The sequence below is a fragment of the Numenius arquata genome, chromosome 10, assembly GCF_964106895.1.
Source record: "Numenius arquata chromosome 10, bNumArq3.hap1.1, whole genome shotgun sequence".
Lineage (NCBI taxonomy): Eukaryota > Metazoa > Chordata > Aves > Charadriiformes > Scolopacidae > Numenius > Numenius arquata.
This window is the reverse complement of record NC_133585.1, coordinates 56,000,104-56,020,311: the sequence shown is the minus strand read 5'-3', so window position 1 is coordinate 56,020,311 and position 20,208 is coordinate 56,000,104. Positions and strand designations below refer to the sequence as shown.

Here is a 20,208-nt window from a genome sequence, read left to right as displayed (position 1 = left end):
TGGGGATGTTTTAGACTCTCTTGAGGAACCAGGAACCATGCCATTACTTTGTCCCCAGAGCTGGCAGTGACACGTTAGCGACAGGAGTGTGACCCCTTTCCCACTTTTTCAGTAAAACACAAAGATGAGATCCCGTCGGTTTCAGTAACATCAACGTTGTTCATGAAATGTTCTCGGCCGTTAGCAGAAACTGAACTGCAAGGCCGTGATTTATTTTTAAAGAATGGGGTTTCGCTCAAACACGTGAAGACGTCAGAAGTCAGCACTGGAGCGGGGGTTGAGCCCTGAGCAGAGGTGCTGCTCCATCGGATGCTGAAGGTGCAGGGCTTCCCTTTCAGAAGTGGAGGGTGGAAGGTCTGCATCTTCAGAGCCGTGTGGTGGTTTATCTCCGTGTTTAACAGCAGCAATCCTTTTGGGTATCTAGATGTGCAGTTGTACTTGCTTTGCATACTGTGGTGGATTGTTTTCTGGAGTTGGTCTCTTAACGTAGACTGCTGCTACAGATCTTGTCTGCTATGCACAAAGAAGGATCGTTGCAGACTTTCTTTTCAGAATTCTCTCTGGTAGGAGGATTTGTTTTCTGGAAATAGCGCTGTAGAAGATACGTCCTCTGTCATTTTGCAGGAAAAAGCTTCCAGTGAAGGAAAAGAAGCTAATTGCAGTCAGGGTACTTCAGCTCTGTCGCTGTTCAGATTTACTGTTCGTTGGAAGCAGTAGGGATATTTTAAATGAGCTAATTACTGTCTAATGAAAGTCCTGGGTGATTGCACTGTTGGATTTTGTGCCAGAACCAGGGTGGTTGAACAACCCAAACGGATGGCAGCATTCTCAGTACACTTACACCGTCATTTCCTTCTCTCTCCAGCTGCAAGCACAAGGTGTACTTGGAAAAGCTACCAAATACGAGCATAATTATCCCGTTCCATAACGAAGGCTGGACTTCGCTCTTGCGGACAATACACAGCATCATCAACCGCACGCCGGACAGCCTGATCGCGGAGATCATTCTGGTGGATGACTTCAGCGACAGAGGTAAGGTCTGGCGGGGTTTGCTGTAGCTTGGAACGTCTATCGCAGCGTGGGCCCTATGGACGGGAGGAGGGAGCCCAGGAGGTGGCACCTGCTGGGCTGCAGTAGTGGCGTGCGAGTGGCTGTTGCTTTACTGTGTGAATACTGGCACTCGCGTCAAAGGCAGGGGACTGCCAACTGGTCGTTGGCCTCTGTCTGTACGGCATTTTGAATGGACTCTTCCTGAAATACTGCAATTGTAGTGTTTCGGCACCTTTTCCTTCAGCTTCACTTTTACTCAGAAAACCTGTTAACTTTGACCGTTTTTGGACGCAACGCGTTAGATTTTAATCGTGGAATTTTATTGAGTTAAACGGCTTCATACACCGGTACAAAGTAGCCTTACGGAGAAATGAGACTCTTTGGGAGGGAATGGGGAAAACTGCTTTCGAATAGTTAATCAAAGTTTGTCATCTATGGATGGTAAAATTAAGAAAACCGCAATCACTTAATGACCTCTGCCTTTGTTATGTCTTGAATGCAACATGAGACATGAGTGCTCTGAAGTTCCTTACATGAAATTTAACAATTTCTTCGGAAAAATTCATCCATAAAAATGATATGTAAGTGGGAAATGTTTTGTTTTGTTTTTTCTTTCCAATTCCTGTACATTTTTTAGGACTTCAATAATGAAGAGCTTTGACTTTTTTGGTTTTTTGTCGTTTGGGGGGTTTTTTAGTTGTTTCTGGTGAAACGGGAGTTGCTGGTGCGTGTGTGGGGCTGGTTCTGAGGAGACTGATCAACAGCAAAAGAGAATTGTGCTCTTTGCTAACGTTTTGGGGAAAACCCGTGTCTCGGCTGGGGACTTAGAGGAGCCCATTTCTGACCTGCCCTGTGAGAACGCCCTGGGTGAAGGAGAGGAATGTTGGTGGAGCGCTGCAGCGGAATCGTTTCTGTGAGGCTTTTAACTTGACATTTCAGGGGTTAGAAAGATTAATGCTGCACACATCTGTCTTCCCCGCTCGTACCCGCTGCGTTGGTTGCGGTACGGGCTGTGATGAACTGCCTCTGCCTCTGTAACGCAATTTCAGTGAGATTGTGGCGCGAGTACAGCTCCGGCTATTCGGGGTTTATAAAATCTAGACCCTGGGTGGAAGTTTTCCAAACAAGCAGGGTAAAGCAGCACAGCAATTTTCCTGCGGGCGAACAATTTCCTGGTGCTAAACAACTTACCGGGAAGTCTCCAAGTCAGTTTTATGAGGTGTCTGACAAGTAAAAATGCTTCTTGTACTGAGAGCAGGCATTGAGGCTGTGCCTGCTCAATGTGGGGATGCTGTGGCAGTTCTCGCAGTGCAGCTCATACTGACTGTTGTTGATATGCTCTTAAATGTCTTAGCTTATCTGCTTCCCACTTATTAGAAAAAGCATTAATGCCAGTAAATAAGGAATATTGTGACTTCTGTTGCTCTTTCTTGCCTGCCCTAACTTAGGTTCTGCTGCTGGCTGAAAGCATTTTGGGTTTAAATATTAACTGTAATACTGGTTTCTATAGCACTGTAACCATCTCCCAAATCATCTTCGTTTCCAGTTGTACAAACATACCTAACTCTTCAGTGGAACTCTTTTCAGCTGGAGGAAGTATTTCATATAGTGTGGAAGTGCTTAATGTAAGTGTCCGCTTTGAAAAATCTGGGCAAAACCTCTTGAGAAGACTGGTACGGAGCCAGGCCGGGAGCTGTGTACCCTTAGGAAGATTTACCTACCTGCTTTTTGTTGTGAAAACAAAGATGAGCGATGTGGTTTTGAGTGGTTGCCGGTTGTGAGCTGGAGCGTGTTGGGCAGGGTCCCTGGTACCGTGTGCTCTGAGAAGAGCAGGCGCGGGAGGAAAACGCCGGTGTCTCTGCTCTTAATTCAGTAACGCTGAGTTTGGCGTCAGGGGAATCATTTTGACGTATCTGAAGTGGGTTTAATTCTTGCATTTGTGATCCTCTAAACTGTGCTTAACTGAGGTGACATCGTATTTTCTTGTGCCCTTTCTTTTTAATGAAGTGGCCACATGTAATACAGTTGGGTTAATTTATCTTGAAGAAATGCTGACTGATACCCATCCCCCTCCCCGTTTGTAAAATAATCTTTGTAAAATGAACCGGTAGATGCCTTGTTTACTGTTATTAGTCCTTCACTCTTCCATTGCTTTTTCCCAGAGTGATGAGAGCAGTAAAGTAACGTGAAAGACGTTTCGAGGGCAGGTTAGGTAAAAAACTAAATATGTGTTGGGTTGTTGCCAGAAGCGATGGAGTCATTGGGAGCGAAGCCGAGTGCAGCGTGAAGCGGTGCAGTGATCAGTGATGAATCTGTGTCCCTGCTCTCCCTCTGCCGCTTCTCCATGGAGCGTCCTGCGTCAAAGAGCCGGCAAACGGCTATTAGTTTCTGTAGTGAAATCAGTTCTGTACTATTTAAGCAATGTTACGCCTGCTATGCTTGTCCCACAACTTCAGATTATAAAGTACCAGGAACCTAAACATCATTTGTAGGTAGCTGACAGGGAGAAGAATGGGATATTTCAACAGCACTGTTATTTTAAAGTACTGATTAAATGGCAAATGTTTTTCTCTAGGGTGTTCCACTAATCAAAGTTTGCCTTTTTACAGAAGTCGTTATGAAAAGCCAGTCCCTGTTAGAAATCGAGCAGATGAGGAAAAGCAGAAACTTGAAAGGGGTGTAAAAGATGGATAAAAGATGGATAAAAACACTGGAGCTTTTTGTTTTCGCAGCTAATGCAAATATAAATACTGAAATGCACATAAAGGCCTTTTGATAAGAGATGATGAGACTGTTTTAGCGCACAGCCCAGCACCCAGCGCTCTGCTGGTTTGTCTGCAAAACTACTCGTGTGCCTTCCTTTTATTCATCTGCACTGCTGCAGCTTTTGTGATCAAACCCAAAAACTTTAGATAGTTCATGCATAATATTCACCATAAATTATGACATTTAGATGTTATAAAAGTGAAAGGACAGCTGCACCCTTTTAAATATCAATGTAATGCAAACTAGAGACTTGGTATTAAGCAGGGGGAGGTAAGCAAATGTTAGCAAAATTGGAAGTGCAATATTTGGTCATGGACAAATTTAAAAAAATCCCTACATGAATACAAAAAAATCATCTGTGACAGAAAGAAATGTAGATTTGAATATAGGTACCCAAAGTTGCAAAGTATCTTTATTCATAATTTTTTTTGGAGGTTTATATACTTAAAAATGATGAAGGACTGTGAGGGAGACAATCGAATTAGTGGAATTATTTCCAACTCTGTTTCCACAAAAGTAACGCTTACTGACACGGTTTACCTTTGGATGAACACAAGTGGCCAAACGGTGGGGCAGTGGAGAGGTGAAAGGGAGCCGAAGCTGGAGTTCGCGGGAGTTTGCCACACATGAGAGAAATCGGTTGTCACTGAGCAGGCTCTGCAGAAGAGGGACAAGTTTTAGACTTGGATTTAGTTTCCCCGGGAAAGCTGTTGCTGCGGGACCTGGCCATGCTGTGTGCTGGCAGGCACGTTTAGGAAGATTTTGACTCTTCCCAGCAAATTTAGCAGTCGGATCCTCAACAGAGACTTCCACGGAATTCTGAGAGCTCGGTTCTAGGTCCCAGTAACATAGTTTTTGGTGTACATCATACCTCTGAATACTGAGGTATGTGGAATATTTCTGACTTTGTGATGGGTTTGGGGTTGCAAACTGTTCCAACGTGAGATTGATGCAGGCCCTGCTCCCCAGAGTCCATGGGGGTTGAAGACCCGCCGGGTCAGTAGGTGGCCCCTGCTCTGGCGAAGGACCATTTTCTGGTGGGGGGTCCCTCTGGCACCCTGAGCCCGCTGCCTGGGAACATGAGCCTGGGGAAAGTGGCTTTTATTCCCAGTATGGCACCTCCTGGGAGAAAAAAATAAACAGAGAACATCCAGCAATGAACTTATTAGTGGTAACAATTATCAAGCAGTTCTTTAGTTTGCAAAAAATTGATCAGATTTGCCAAGGAAAATAAATAATTGGAAGACTGAGCAGCCGATGGCTTCTTGCAGGACAGAACCAGTTTCTGTCACTGGCAGTGAACTGGTGTTTTGGTGGAAAACAACGGAGTGGGAGTCTTTCCTGCACGTTGATGAGCCAGTCCCTTCTCATTTTGTCATCTCTTGTCTTCTCCTCTCTCTGTCCCCTTAGAATCATAGAATTGCCTGGGTTGGAAGGGACCTTTAAGATCATCTAGTCCAAGCATCAACCTGACTGTGATAAAACCCCATCACTAACCCATGTCTCTAAGCTCTATGTCCACCTGGCTTTTGAATCCCTCCAAGGATGGTGCCTCAACCACTGCCCTGGGCAGCCCATTCCAAGGCTTAATAACCCTTTCCATGTAAACGTAATTCCTAATATCCAATCTGAACCTCCCCTGGCGCAACTTGAGGCTGGTTCCTCTTGTCCTGTGGCCTGTTCCTTGGGAGAAGACTGACCCCACCACCCCCCCGCCCCCGGCTAGACCCTCCTTTCAGGGAGCTGTAGGGAGTGAGAAGGTCTCTTATCTCTTATCTTGCTTGGCTCTTTCCTGCACTGCTGCTCGTTGGAGAGTGTCCCACTGTCCCCTATGAGACCCTGGGTGCTCTGTGCCAGGGCCCTGCACAGCCCATCACCCGCAAATGACCGCCGGTACGCGGCAGAGCTGGAGTTCCTTGGTGAGTGGATGCCAATGCCAGTGACGTGCTTTGATTTGTGTGAATGTGGAGGAAGAGCTGAGCCTGCCAACCCCTTCTTGGCCTTACAGAGGTTGTCTGATTCTTACTTTTTTAACCTGTAGTTGTGTAAATCCCCTTAGTGCTGTTACATACCAGCGGCAGGGCAGGGGGGGGTTGTGCTCAAAGGCAACGGCTCCGAGCAGCAGGTTGCACAGCTTCCCGCTCCAGAAATACACGCTGTTTGTCGCGTGAAGATGAAATTCCCTGTGATTTGCTTGCAGACAGCTCGTTTGTGTAACGTGCCACTTGCCATTCCAATTTGTGAGTGCTGGGCTTCAGGTCATGGCTGGATATAACTTCTGTGATGAAATGGAAGTGAAGGTTGTATTGTATGAGTGACTGTCCTGTCATAGGGCACCTCTGCTACAGACAGCAATTCTCTGATATGGGGAAAGCTCATTTCTCCAAAAATTGCCGTTGTCAAAATGTACATTTAAAAGAGAATATTGGAAGAGGATGTTGTAATATTGCGAAAGTCAACCTCTACCAAAGAAAATCCTTCTAAATCTGCCCCTTACGTTTAGGAGCCTGTTTTTCAAGATGGTATTTAATTGCTTAATGTCTTTTCTTTTAAGCTGAGCTCTTTAAAGTTACATGCATGATTTGTTTTCCTCATATATTAATAATTCCCCACGTTTTTATACAAGAGACTATACTTTTGTACTGAGATGTCTCCCTATCCCTGAAAACTGACCACCCTTGTCCTCAACGAAGTGTGTGCCTGTGGGGATGGGGGCACCAAACAGGACACGTCCAACCATGAACGTGCCGAACACCTCCAAAGGGGTACGTGGGCACAGCTTGTTAAGGCTCTCCTGGACTATGGGAGGACATGGGATGGGGATCATGAACTGGGAATTGCCTTCTGGTGCTCTCTATGGCCAAAGGGGCTGCAGCCAGGAAAATGCGTGACGTGCCTTTCCTTCAAGCAGAAAGGGTAGAACTGAAAAGCCTTTGGTAGGAACAGAAGTGGAACCTGGAGAAGATGTGTTGGAAGGGGGAGAGGAGCCCTGGCTGCCCTCAGGGATGTGTGGAGGTGGTGAATGGAGGGGCTGAGGGCTGCGGCTGCTCTTGATGGCAAGTTAACAGTGACCTGCCTGTGTGTGGCTTCTCAGAAGGCCGAGAAACAAGCTTTTATAAATACAGGAACATAATTCTATGTGAGTAATTTTGTGGCAATATTTTGTGGCTGGATTTGTATTTGATGGTGAGGCGGTTTGCTTTGGTTCCTCTGTTGTTCTCTGTGCTGTGATGATATGGGATACCGAGCGTTGCTTGTGTGATTAGAATATCCTCCTGTGACAGGGGAAAAAATAGTGGGAGAAAGAAGGCAGAAGCAGGAGCATCTCTAAAAATGGGGTGTTCCACGTGCCCAACGGCTGCTGCGTGAGGTTAATGAGCTGGGGTGAAGCTGAGAGTGCTGGTGGCCTGGCCATCTCTCTGGAATTATGTTGTACACCATAAATATCTGCCATGGGAGAGCTGTGCTGATGCGACTCCCCTACCCACATAAGATATCCTGTGGCTGGACGCTTATCCAAGAGGGAAGCCTTCCGAAATGCCCTGCTGTGCAGCAGGATAGAGGGTGTCCAGTGATGACAGGTGAACAGGATGAGATAAAGGTGCACAGAAATCTGTCGCCTTGACCGAGTGAGCACTCAACTGAAATAATTCAATTGGAAAAATTAAGGCTAATTCTGTTCCAGCGTTACAGATGAAAACAATTTGTTAGCGCTGTGGTGTGTGTATATCAGTATTTACACCCTGCACTGAAGCGCAGCTGAGTGCAGTACCCAGCAGCTCTCTGGAGAGACGAGCCCTTCGGAGCCCACCAGAGAGATCCACCTCGTATTGAAAGAGTGGAGAATGAGGATAAAACCAAGCCATGAAGACTGAATTTGGAGCACACTCACTCTGATGGCAGGCATGAGGAGTGGCATTATCTTCTTCATCACTGTATTTTGTGTATCACATTGGGAAGAACTTGGAGAGACACCCAAGTGTGGTGTTACAGCTGGCTGGAGCAAACTGCTGGGTATTGTTAATAAAAGGAAATGTCAGGTAATAGGAATTTGAATGCTAATAAAAGTCCTTGGGTAAGGCTTGGTACCTGATTTAGTTCTGAAATACTTGAAATGGTCATTTTTTATTATTTTTTTTATTTTTTACTAAAAACAAACTGGGGGTATCTGTGTGGAACTGTAATGAAAATGGCAATTAAACAAGTGTATGCTTTTGCAAATGGGATTTTATTGTTCTTCCCCGGCTCTTTCCTAGGTTTACTCAAAATACCACTCTGCCAGAGCAGTTTCTGGCTGCTGTGGGAGAAAGCACGCAGGCAGCTCAAATACTCCCCGGCTGTAAAAAATGGAACCAGCCGTGCAATATTAACGTGAAAACACACTTTTACTTTTCACGTACTTCCTTGAATTGGTTAAATAGATAAACAGTTTCACTTCTGAGTACTCGTGGGGTGGGAACACGAAGGCTGTGTACCCCTCTGTCTTTCCTGGCTCGCCCGCCCTGCGCGATGCTGCTGGTGTGTGTCCTGCTGGGGCTGGGGCTGCCTTCTCCTGGGAATGGGCCAGGAGCTTCTGAGAGATAGCCCAGGTGGTGGCGATGGGCAGCCTCAACTTGGCCAGGTTGTGTCTTCTGGGTCCCAGCTTCTGAAAGGGCTTATGCTAAGCTCATATGGAGTGACGTTCACGAGGTATCTGAGGTAGATTCTGAAATAACTCAGTATATGCACTCTGAGTAGTCTTGATATAGGAAAAGCATATTTATTCATGTAGTAAATTAACTGCATTCTAAGTTTTGTGTTCCTTTTTTTGTATTTTCTACTATGCATCTCGGCTTTGATTTACATTTCTTTAAGGTTAAATTGAATTATTGCTGTAATTAAATTATTTTGGAATTCTTCATGTGGAATACTCAAATTTGATCTCATAAATAGAAAAGAAAACTTCTAAACATGAGTAAACATTGGTTTCTACATTGGCTTTTGTCGCAAACATCAGCTGTTTACTTTCCACTCGAAAAAGCATTATTATGTTGCAGTGATATTAAACAACTTGACAAGAGACTTGAACAATTAGCTCACGGTTACCTTCTTCAGCTAGCGTAATTAATGAACTATGGAAAAGATGCACATTAGGAGAAATTGGAAAAGATACAGTCCTACACATTTCCCTACATTCCTTCCTCTGATAAGTTTCAAGATAATTCTTTTTTTATTTATTATATTTTTCAAATGTCAAAGTTGATGCTGCGCGTTAGGGGATCTTGGGAATCTCATTGGCACCGAGCACTTCTTGGCTCGTACTCCAAAGGCGTTATTTCCTTAGCTGCAGCCAGTAGTACAATCTTAATTAGCTTTTACACCTTCGAGTGCTCTGTCTCCTGGATGAAGTGTCAGCGTGAAAGGCTGTGGTCAGGTGCTTTGGGACAGCAGCTGGGGTCCATCGCTTTGGACCTCTTGCACCTCGTCCCCCTCAACCGATGAGGTTTCTGTTCTGGGTGGTTGGTGGCTGTTCGGCATCAGGAGTGCAGGCCTGAGATTTCGTATCCGGTCCAAGACACTGGCTCTCAAGAGCTCACCAACCAGACCTGACCCTCCTATCAACATGAAAGGTTCTGCCAAACATGAGTTGTCTCTTATTTAGAAGCTTTTGTTTAATTTAAAATTGGAACTTATTCATGATCTTTTTCACGCCCGACTGTTGTTTCAGTGTTGTCCTTGCTTTACATACCTCCTCGTTGTGCACAGAAAGGGCTAGCAGCTCTCCCCTTTCAAAGTTAAATGCAGTTTAATAAGGTGTGAGAAGCTTTTGCATTAACATCCTAGTAGTCTTTCCCAAGATGGTAGTTTGTTACAGTCGGGGTTGTCTTAATTGCAGCCTTCGAGTTCACCTAAGTGGGCTTTAAAAATACATTTCCCCTTTTCTGAAGGCAGGCTTTCAAGTTGGCTTATAATCAGCATGCAGAATAGCAATGCTCTAAAAAGAGCAGGCAGTAGCCATGTGCTCGTTGTGTGGATCTAAAGAATCACAGAATGATAGAATTGTCTGGGTTGGAAGGGACCTTTAAGATCATCTAGTCCAACCATCAACCTGACTCTGATTAAAAAAAAAAAAAAAATCACCACAAAAAACAACAACAGAAAAACCGCATCACTAACCCATGTCTCTAAGCTCTGTGTCAACCTGGCTTTTGAATCCCTCCAGGGATGGTGCCTCAACCACTGCCCTGGGCAGCCCATTCCAAGGCTTAATAACCCTTTCCGTGTAAAAATTGTTCCTAATATCCAATCTGAACCTCCCCTGGTGCAACTTGAGGCTGTTTCCTCTTGTCCCATCGCCTGTCACTCGGGTAGAAGATAGAAGAAGGTAACTTTAGAAAACCTGTTAGTTATTTTACTGTATTATAAATGTTTAGTGGTTTGTCCTCTCCTCCTGTCCTCTTTGCAAATAATGGGGAAGCCTGAGATCTTTAACGTGACTCCAAATATATTGCCAATAGTGTAACCAAGCTGTTCTTTTCCTGATCGTTCACTGGCACCAAAGTTGACGTAGAGGTAAGAGATGAAGGTAGGCAGCGTACGGAAGTCGGAGATAACCCAAGCTGGGGATGGTGATTGTCACTTGTAAGAGCACGTTAAAGGCAGAGCTGTGGCAGTGACAGGCTGTGTATTGGCCTGTGAAAGCCCTCAGCCGGACACCGGGAGTAAATAGCCACTTCTAATTGTTTCCCAGGGAGGTGGCTGGGAGAACGGTGATTTGGTTGCCAACTACGTGGATTTTTTCCCAAGCGAAGTGCTGCTGTCTCCTCTAGACTGCTGCTTCTGCGTAGGATTCCTAGCCATTATTTAATTTCTAAATCTTAACAGGACCTAGAGAAAGAACCATCCTGTAATGAGTTTAGCAAAGGAATGCCTTCGAAGCTTTATACGTGAGGAGCAAAGGTTGGTCCTGTCCTATTAATTTGGTAACCCTGACACAATCAGAAGTGTTTTAAGAGCTCTAATGGCTGTTCTGACCTTGCTTCAGACGTAAAGTAAAACAGAAAATAATTTCACTTTCCATTAAAGCTCTGGTATATTCTATTTCTGTCAAAACAAACAAACAAAAAGCCTACAGAATATTTCCTATGAGTATTAAGAGCTGCAATTCATTTATATTCATTTAATCTCGATGCTTTTCTGTTGAAATAACACAATACGTTAATTTGACAGCATTTGTTTCTGATGATTCTTTCCTGGCTAATGGCAAGCGGTTCTACCGTCATCTGTATTTATTGAATTTATTTATCCTGCATGAATGAAGGCCCTGTTGCCAAAAGCATCCATTCTGTTTAGTGGTGTATGTGTTTATGCAGATTTTTATTTTGTGCAGTCAAAAATCAAAAGTGCGCTTACGCGTTTGCTGCTCGCTCCGTGTGTCTGGGGGTCTCGCAGGAGGCGGTAATGACGTATGGAATTGTCTCGTTACAAATCTTCTTGTACAGAAATACAATTATAATTTTGATTAGCTTAAAAAGGAATATTTTGTTGCGCTCAGAAATCACTATCCAGACATTTCTATCAACTTTGGGGCTTTTTCTGTATGCGCTGTTTTCCCAAACTGAGCTCAGGCACCTTTCGGGCAGATGGGCGCTTTTATGAAGTTTATAAATGGCTGAAGGCTTTAGTGGCTCTGTCACGCACAGTTTGTTCTTTAAATGTTGCTGATTTGCGAACAACACATTAATAACTTGTATCTAGCAATTATAAAGGATTTATTTTAATAGGATTGGGTCAAATCGGGCTTTCCAAATTAGAAGGAGTTGCACATACAGTGAGAGATTTTGGTGGAGAGTGCCAGAAGGAAGGCGGTTTGGTACGTGCCACGGGCTCGGGAGCATCCCCCTCTGCCGTCCAAAATATATTCGTACTCGGGATAGTGATTTTACTATTATTATTGGTTTGGTCTTTTTTCCTTTTTATCCTGTTGTACGCTTTTGCGTTGTGAGAGTACGTGCTTTGATTTCTTTCAGCTTTGCGGGGCTGCAGTATGATCCCACCCAGACACAGAGAGCTCACAGGGGCAAACACGTCGCTTCATTTTATTTACGGTCAGTGACTTGGCAACCTTTGTCCAGCTGCCGCAGGAGCCCCCAGCTCTGCCCTCCCCACGCAAATTCAAGCAATAAGCACAAGGACAAATGCTTCAAACGGTGGGGGGAAGTCCCAGCCCTTTGGAAGAGGTAGTTGGGGGGGGGGTTGGCTTTGGGTGACAGAGAACACTCCTAATGACCCCCATAAAACGTAGCGCGAATCCCTGCCTGGCACTGGGGGAGGCAGAGCTCCAGGCGCTGCTGGGCTGGGCTCTGGGAGCTGCGGTCAGTGATGCTGTTGGCAGAGAGACGGGGGCTTGGTTTGTGGTTTTAAGATATATAAGCTATTTCTCTTACTGCTGGATCAGGATAGTTTTCTACAGTGTTTACTAGCTCTGAAGAAAACTTCCTTACTTCATGTCTGCCTCATTTAATCGCAGAAGAGACCCAGATTACTTGTCTGTAGATGTTTGGAGGTGTGGAAGCCCTTGGACGGGGGCGCTCCCACACCTTGGGGATTTTTCTGCTGTACCCAGTGGAGTGCTTGCCTGCTGTCCCGCTTTGAAGTAAAACCGAACCAATTTTCTGTTCTGTCGCTTTCCATCCCAGCCAGGCCTCCTCTAACTCTCTGACATTAACGGCACATTGTGGAGAAAACTGCTCTTTCTCAGAATGATGAGCCCAATGTTTGTGCTCCGTGCCAAGGGATGGTGAGCAGGGGGGCCCTTGCTTATCCTTATTGCTGTAACAACCAAGGGCAGCCAATTTCCTTATTTGCCCCCTTAGAGGGTCGGAAACGGAAAAAACGTAGAGGGGTCACATCGGTGGGGAGGAGCGGACAGGAGAGGTGACCCAAACCTGACCAACTGGGGTATTCCATCCCATCTGCCCCACGCTCAGTATAAAGGCTGAGGGATCAAAGGGTCAGCCCCTTCCTGCGATGGCCGACGTCCAGAGAGGACTCTGTCTGTCCATCTGCCTTTGATCCCGATCCGTGTGTTCCTGACTCCAGAGCTGGAATCCAGTTCCCATCCGTCGCTGAGTCCAGTCTGGGACTGCCCCAGTGCCTGCCGGTGACGTGACTGTCATCCTGGGAGCTCGATACGGTGGTTTTGTATATATTGTATCTATTTCATTATTTTCTTCTTTATTTTTATTTTAATATTAATTCTTCATTAAAGTAGTTCATTCTAAACTTCTGAATCTCCTTATTTCTTTCTCTCCTCTCCTGTTTTGGGGGAGAGAAGGGCCATCTGTCAGTCTGGTTTTGGTAAATTCGGCTGAAACCACGACACCTGCTTGGTCTGGGATTTTATTATAAGAAGTATAGGGTTTGGTTGCAGGTGCTTTTCTTCAAGGTTTTCTAAATGTTCTGATGAACTAATTAGTTATGACTGCGCGGAGGGAATGCGGCCCGTGCAGCGGCTGGAGGAGACAGGGGTGTTACGGGAGCGGGGAACCTCTCTGGGTACCCTATCTATCCAGTAACATTAAAGGCCCAACTACCGTTTGAGTTTTCTTTCTGACAAAAATGATCTATGTCTTCCGCGTGAAAAGCCACATAATACATCATCCTTCAGGCTGGACGTCGGTATTGATGGAGAAGGCGAGTTAGAGGTGAGTTCATAACAGAGGTTTCCCCCTTCCACTGGTGTCCCTGCTGCAGCTCCACGGAGCAGCCCGGAGCAGCCTTCCTTTCCTCTTGCAGCAGTTCCTCTGGCTGTGGCACGCTATTTCTAGGCAAAAAGGAAAGATGCTCATGTTTAGGACAACTTTGTAAATATTCTGACCTCATAAAGTTTCTTTTTAAAAACGCAGCAGGAAGTGAGGGTGCCTTAGAACCAAGTACAACTGACTTATTTAGATGAGAATTGGAAAAAAAAACCAAAACTCCTCGAGGGCCTTGGTCCCCGAGCGCGTTCCGTGAAGTGGTCCCAGGTGCGCGGGAAGAAAGCGGCCAACTGCCTGGCAGTGAGGTGGGGACCCGCGAGCGCTGCACAGCAGCTCGAACAGATGTCACCCTCCTCCTCCTCGAGTGCCTCACCCGGCAGCTCTTCGCTGGGGGAAGCAGCCGCACGTTATCCTAACAAATGGGAAAATGAAAATAAGCCCAACTTGCACTTGAGTCTAAAGTATTGCTGTCCTTGGATGAATTTGAAAAGACCGACTCGGGTGCCTGCTTCTGATCCGCACACCTCCTCCCGTGTTCCTATTGGCAGTTCGGTGTTAATTACAGTTTGCAGCACAAAATCTACTTCCTCTAATAATACGTGAAGCCAGCACCGCAGTGTGCTACAGGACAACCCCAGGTCTCTGCATCTGGGCAGAGCGTTAGTAACAGGACCTTGAACATCCTCCTCTGACGTACCCCCTGGTCCTTTCTCTGGCAGGGAAGTGAGGATGCTGTGGAGCGGTGGGTGAGGTCTGGGTGCCGGGGTTCCCACCTTCAGCCGAGGGTGCCTCCTGGGCTGAGCCCTCTGTTCTCGCTGGGGCGTACGCGGGCAGTGCCGCTGGATCCCAGTTGGAAGGCAGTTGGTGGTGGTGACTTCTGAACTGAACGATGGATTTCCGTACAGCCTTGTCGATGGCACTAGTTGAGGGAATTTTAACTGAATTTAGAACTTCAACAAGAACCGTGAGCTAATTTCTTCTTCCCCATTCACACGTTCTGGCTTCAGGAGAGATGCTGCTGAAACGGGCATTTTCTGTGTTCTTCCCTATTTCAGCAGAGGTTGCCGAGGCCCGAGGTGGGTGCCTCCGACTGGAGCCGTGTCTCAGGCTGGGTGCTGCGCCCCAATGGCTGTGCGCGGCCGAGGCGGGGGAAAGGGGTTAACGGGGCAGATAGTCATCACCTGCACATCAGGCTTTCCTTCCTTGTGTAAGACTGAGAAAGTGCAGGGGCTAATTAAAATACTTAGACTAAGCCATGAGAAATCAAAGAGATGCAAAAAGGCTCATTTCTGGGTCTCTGGGGGCGATGTAAAATGCCATCCTTCCCTGGGTTTCTGCATGGCTCCAGGGGACGAGTAGCTGTCGGTGGGAATTGCAGCGGAGTGATTGATGTGTTAAGGTAAGAAGTCAGTGATGTAATCTTGGTCCCAGCAGGCGTGTTGTTCCGTGGTATATCGCCTGTTTTACAAGGAAGGCTTAGGGTAGATTGATTATGTATGAGGCAGGGTAAGCCAGAAGAATTAGCCAAGAGAGTATAGTGTTCTTCTAGACAGCTTCCTCTTAAAATTGAACCAAAAAAAAATCTATGCCAGTGATGATAATGAAAAGCAAATAACCCTAGGGTGAAACAAGTGAGAAATTTATTGTGTGGAAACAAGAAGAATTAAGCTGTCTTTGCATTCATTGCGACAGGGATGTGTTCCCAACTATGGGTGGATCTGTCTACGGCTCGTCCCTTCTGTGGTGGGCAGCTTTGTGGGGCACACTGGGTACGGTGGCGTCTGGAGAGCAGAGCATGAATGGAAGCTTCATACTCAAGAGTCCAGCAAAAATTAAAGTACAAGACAAAATTAAATGTAACTAATTTCTGGGAAACATTTAGAATTTCTCTTGGCCATTTCAAGTTACCCCTTTTCCATTGAGCAAGCTGGTATAAGAAACTTATTTTTAATTGCAGCATGTCTTAGAGGAAGAGAGGATTTTATTTTAACATCAATCCTGTTTTCAGCTTTTTACATTGTCTTTCAGATCTGTCTTGACTTTCTTTTCTTGATATTGGACATCTGTGAGCGTATTTAACTCTGAAATCTTTCTTGTCTGCCTGCTATTTTGATATCGTGCAGTAGACTTGCTTTGCCAGTGTCATAATCTAATTTCATTTTTGTCTTTTTCCAATCATTTTTTGACGGGGAAACCAACATCTTTTATCTAATTGAGCCGAATGAACTTGACCTCCTTAAAATTCCTGTAGCTTTGTAGGATGGTCTCGTATCAGGGAAGGCACCTCCTTGACCGCTCTGGGACGCGGAGCCAGCAGATGAGATGGTGCGTTTGAGAAGCCTCGTGCCGAGCGGGTGCCGCTGCTGGTGGTCCCAGCGATACTCCCCAGGCACAGAAGGCCTTACGTTACCATCTTATTGTCAGCATAGCGCGAGCAGGGAAAGAGAGATTTGCTGTGGGAAGGTTCCCAGGCGGGCCTCCAGATTTGCTTACATTTACGCTTTTTTTGTGCGTTGAAGTTCTCGGGGCTCCCTGGCACTGTGATGAGGTCTCCTGCCTCGCCAGCACATCATTTCTCAGCAATTAGAGATGTTTTTTGGGGTGCTCAGAGCACGTGTTAATGACTGTGGCGTTGGAGCAGTGAGAGAAAGGTTTGTTGGCTGTGGGATGCGGTGAGAAGGAGAGGTGGGTGAAGTGCAGTGTGCTCCAGGGGCACAACACAAACCATGGATAATGAGGGAAGTTTAAATTATTTTTGCACGTTTTTTTGGAGAAGGTTGGGGTCTTCCCGTTGCATTTCATTACTAACAAATACCTGCCGCCTCAGGAATCTGGCTGTTGCTTGAATGACTCTGGATTTCTCCATTCCTTTTGTTTCACCGGCCAGGGCAGGTTTAGCTTCTGTCTCAGTTCTGTAGGGGTTGCAGACCTTGAGGAAACTGCTTTGGGAGGGCCATGTCCCTGGTGGTCACTGCAGGAGCTGGGGCAGGGCATGCGCTCTCCTGAAGCCAGTTTTCGGGAGGACAAGACACTTTGGGATGACATTTTCCCGCAGTTCATAATACCTGGAGCGTGGCTGTTCTGCTGGGACGGCAGCCTATGTGAGTACCGTGTGCTGGGAAAAAGTTAATAAATGCTTTTATGCTAATAAAACTGCCCACGCTGAAGTGATACAATCTTCTAAAGGGGTTTCCTTAATTGTTTAATGCAAGATAAACCCTGGGGTGGATCGTTAGGCTTGTTGACCTTGGCCTGAAGGGGAAGGCCAGCAGCAGGGAGAGCGAGTTGCTCCCGTTTGGCTGACCTTATTGGCACTATATTAATGATTTTCAGTTTCAGATTACATCTGGCCTTAGCGTAAAAGTCAGGTCTGAAAAGAATTTGATAAATCATTAAAATAGTAGATTATGACCAAAGGGTTAAAATGGTTAAGTTATTTTGGTCATAGAACTGTAGTTGAGCACTGGAATTGGTTTTAATAGAATAAATTATTCAAATATGAGTTTAATTTTTCCATAAAGTAGATGTCACAAAGAGTGACACTTCAGGATATTAGTGAATACACGGAAACAGCAGCACAGCATGAACGATGTTAGAAAGTAAGTAAATAAATGAGAGGGCTTTCACTTTGGTGCACTTGATCCTTAAACCCAATTATCGCTGTCTCATCCTTTCCTTGCTCCTTATGGAAACCTGTTTAACTCTCCTCGGGCTCCCTCGGAGCAGCCGTGCGTGTGTTGCAGGGGGACTGTGACCAGGGGAAGGGGGAGATGGGCGGGAAGGAGGAGTTGTGGTGGAAAAAAGGGACCAGTGACCCTGAGTGCTGGGCTGCCTCCTCCATCCTCGGCCCTGGCTCCGGGCGCTGGGAGGCAGCTTGGGCTGGGAGCAGCCTGGGATGTGATGGGCTCCAGCGGTTCTAGCAGACACAAATTGGTGACAGTAAATTATTTGGGTGTTTTCAGTGTCCCTAATGGCTGCTCTCACAGCCTTCCCGCGGGGCTGGCAGGGTGGTTTTATGGTGGCTATAGGTCAGGGCTGAAGTGAGAAAAGGCAAGGAAAAAGTGAAGGACAAAAAGGCGTAATAAACTCTTTACATTATCAGTGCTTAACTTTCAGACCATTATGGTTACTTAAAACATCTCCTAGCTTTTAAAGCACATACTTTCATAGCACTTAATTATATTTAGCGTATGATGTTGTATAAAGTATACCGTAATCTGTAATGTATTGCTATTTTAAACACGGACCAAGAAACTATACGTGCATTTCTTATCCACGCGGCATCTGCCAGACTTGTAGGCTGCAGGTAGGTGCAAGTTCCACACTAGACGCGGTCACCTGTTGGGTGTTTGCTGTTAGATGGATCATGTCAGCATCCCGTTTGCCTTGCGAGGGAATGTTGGGTTTAGCTGCTGCGACACTGGCGTCTTTTGCTGTAAGCTTTCAGGACAGGGAATATAAGTTATGTTCTCTGCGCAGTTTCTGGAGCTTTGTGCTTTCATCCGAGGTTCTCCTCATTTTGTTTGGGGTTTTTTGGGGGGTTGATTTTTTTTTTTTTTTAAATTTTAGATCTGTAACGATACTACAGTGTTCCATGTGAAAATGAAATGCTTCTGAGCTGACCAAGTTACATGGGAGAAGAAAGTAGACTTTTGAGTGAAATACAGATTTTGTTCCTTTCCACTCTTATCTGTTCCTTAAGGCTTTTCCAATAATGCTCCAGTTTGGGGCAGTCGTCAGCTTGTCCGTGTTTGCATAGAAGTTGTGACAGCTCAGCAGGGAGTGTAGGAGAAATTAAAATAGATAACCTTCTCGGGAGGCTGAATTCATCACGTGTATGGGCATCTGCTTCTGATGTAGCCGAGCCGAATTGCTCCTGTCTCTCCGAAGTGATCGTCACTCTAGGCATTAACTCAGGTTTGGCTTTTAAGGTTTCTTAAGAAATTACCTCCTGAGATTTAGAGCACCTGTGTTCACTTTATGTTTTTAGAGGCATTTCATGCTCTGGGTGGTTCCGAGCTGCCCATTAATAACAGCAGCAACATTCTTTCAATAACGGCAGAAATTACAACAGAAGGGAAACTTAATTTTTTTTTAAGAAACGTGCTGTTAAACTATCCTTGAACCTATGTTTTTAATACTTCCCCACAAAGTTTTTTAGATGCACACAAACATCTTGCAAGTGAACAGATGGGAGTACTGCAACAGCAAGGTGAACTAATAAAAGAAAGAAATGCCAGTGGCCCCTTCAGGGCTGAGTTTCTGCAGTGAGGGTTTATCCCGGGTGGGATCCTGCAGCCTCTCGGAACCAAGAACTGGTTTTTGGGGGGTTGTGTCTACAGAGACAAGCAGAGCGTGGTCCTCAGCTCAACTGATGCACGTAGGAACTGCTGCAGAGCACATAAAAATATAAAGTAATGGGTTACCTCACAAACAATAATATTTGTGCCTCTTAACATAGCTAATAGCGATGGCTGGAATATTAAAGTGTGCCTTAGCTCTGAACGAGGCTTCATGTGCGGCAGTTGTGCTTTTCTCTTCATGAATTATTTAATTGCTTTCTCATTTTGTGTGACAGGTGGTACCTTCTTGGAAATGCTTGGACTTTTCCATGGAACTAGCTTGCACAATTCTCTAACAGTGTATATCCTGAGACGTGGATTTTCGAGTACTAAAGCATTTAAAGCCGTTAACCATTCCTGTTCTGTGCCGGCGTTAACCTCCTGCTGCCAGCCCCGCTCTGTGGGGGGAGTGGTGATGTGTGTGGCATCAGCCTGGCTGGTTCTTCAAGCACTTGGCTTAGAATTGGATCATGGTTCGGAAACCACGTTTAGTTGCAGTTAATTCCCTATTTAGCTATGTACGGACTTCAATTCCTGGCCTCAGATCAGTGAACGTTGCTCGTTTTGTCTTGTTGTTTCCTAGGATTAATTGTCACAAAGCAGGCGACCAAATTTATTCCAGTTGGGAAACACGAGTCACAAATTCTGGGGAGTAAGAAAAGCCGGTGTGTACATTAAAGCTCCCTCTCTCCCTGGTTAGTGATTCGTGTTTGCCTGGTGACGGTGGCAGCCAAAGGGTTAACGTGAATGGCTTCCTTTATGGTAAGAAAATGGGAAAGCATTACTGCATTTCTGACCTGGAGCTGGGAGAGATAAGGAGTAGAAACACAGCAGCAAAGCAAGTTGTGACATTTTGCAGAAGAATTCGGAGAAGCTTCTCTATGTTTGAAAAACCAAACCATCCTGAACCTTCTGGGTGAACTTACCCGGAAAGCAAAAACTGGAAAAAAGCAGGCAGCTTTCTGCAAAACAGCACTGCGGTTGCACTAACCTAGAGCTGCTATGAAATTCAATTGCACCTTAGTATCCCTCTTATCTGATAAAGAATAGAGTAGAAAGTAAAAACAGAATTTATTTTAAGGTTATGTGCGTGTTCGTATATTTTTTTTTTTTCCCTCCTGCTTCTTCACCTGTCCTTGCATGGACAGCACTTCAGGTACACGATATACACATGTTCTTTTATTTGGTTTTTTATATAGCTCTTAGCTCTGCAACATTTTTCTCCATCGTTTTGGTTTCCCCAGGTCCACTTTGCAGCATTTGTGCTTCTACGTGCCCTCATATTTATTGAGGCATAAACCCAATCTGTG

At 45.6% G+C, this 20,208-nt stretch overlaps 1 protein-coding gene across 1 annotated transcript in view; it reads left to right on the top strand.

Annotated features, from left to right (window-relative positions):
• GALNTL6 (polypeptide N-acetylgalactosaminyltransferase like 6) overlaps nt 1-20,208 on the top strand; it is a 358,790-nt gene that overhangs the window by 169,812 nt on the left and 168,770 nt on the right. Inside the window, exon 4 of the mRNA XM_074154713.1 lies at nt 866-1,032. Within this exon, the coding sequence (XP_074010814.1) occupies nt 866-1,032 (167 nt within the window). The remainder of the gene's footprint in view (nt 1-865; nt 1,033-20,208) is intronic.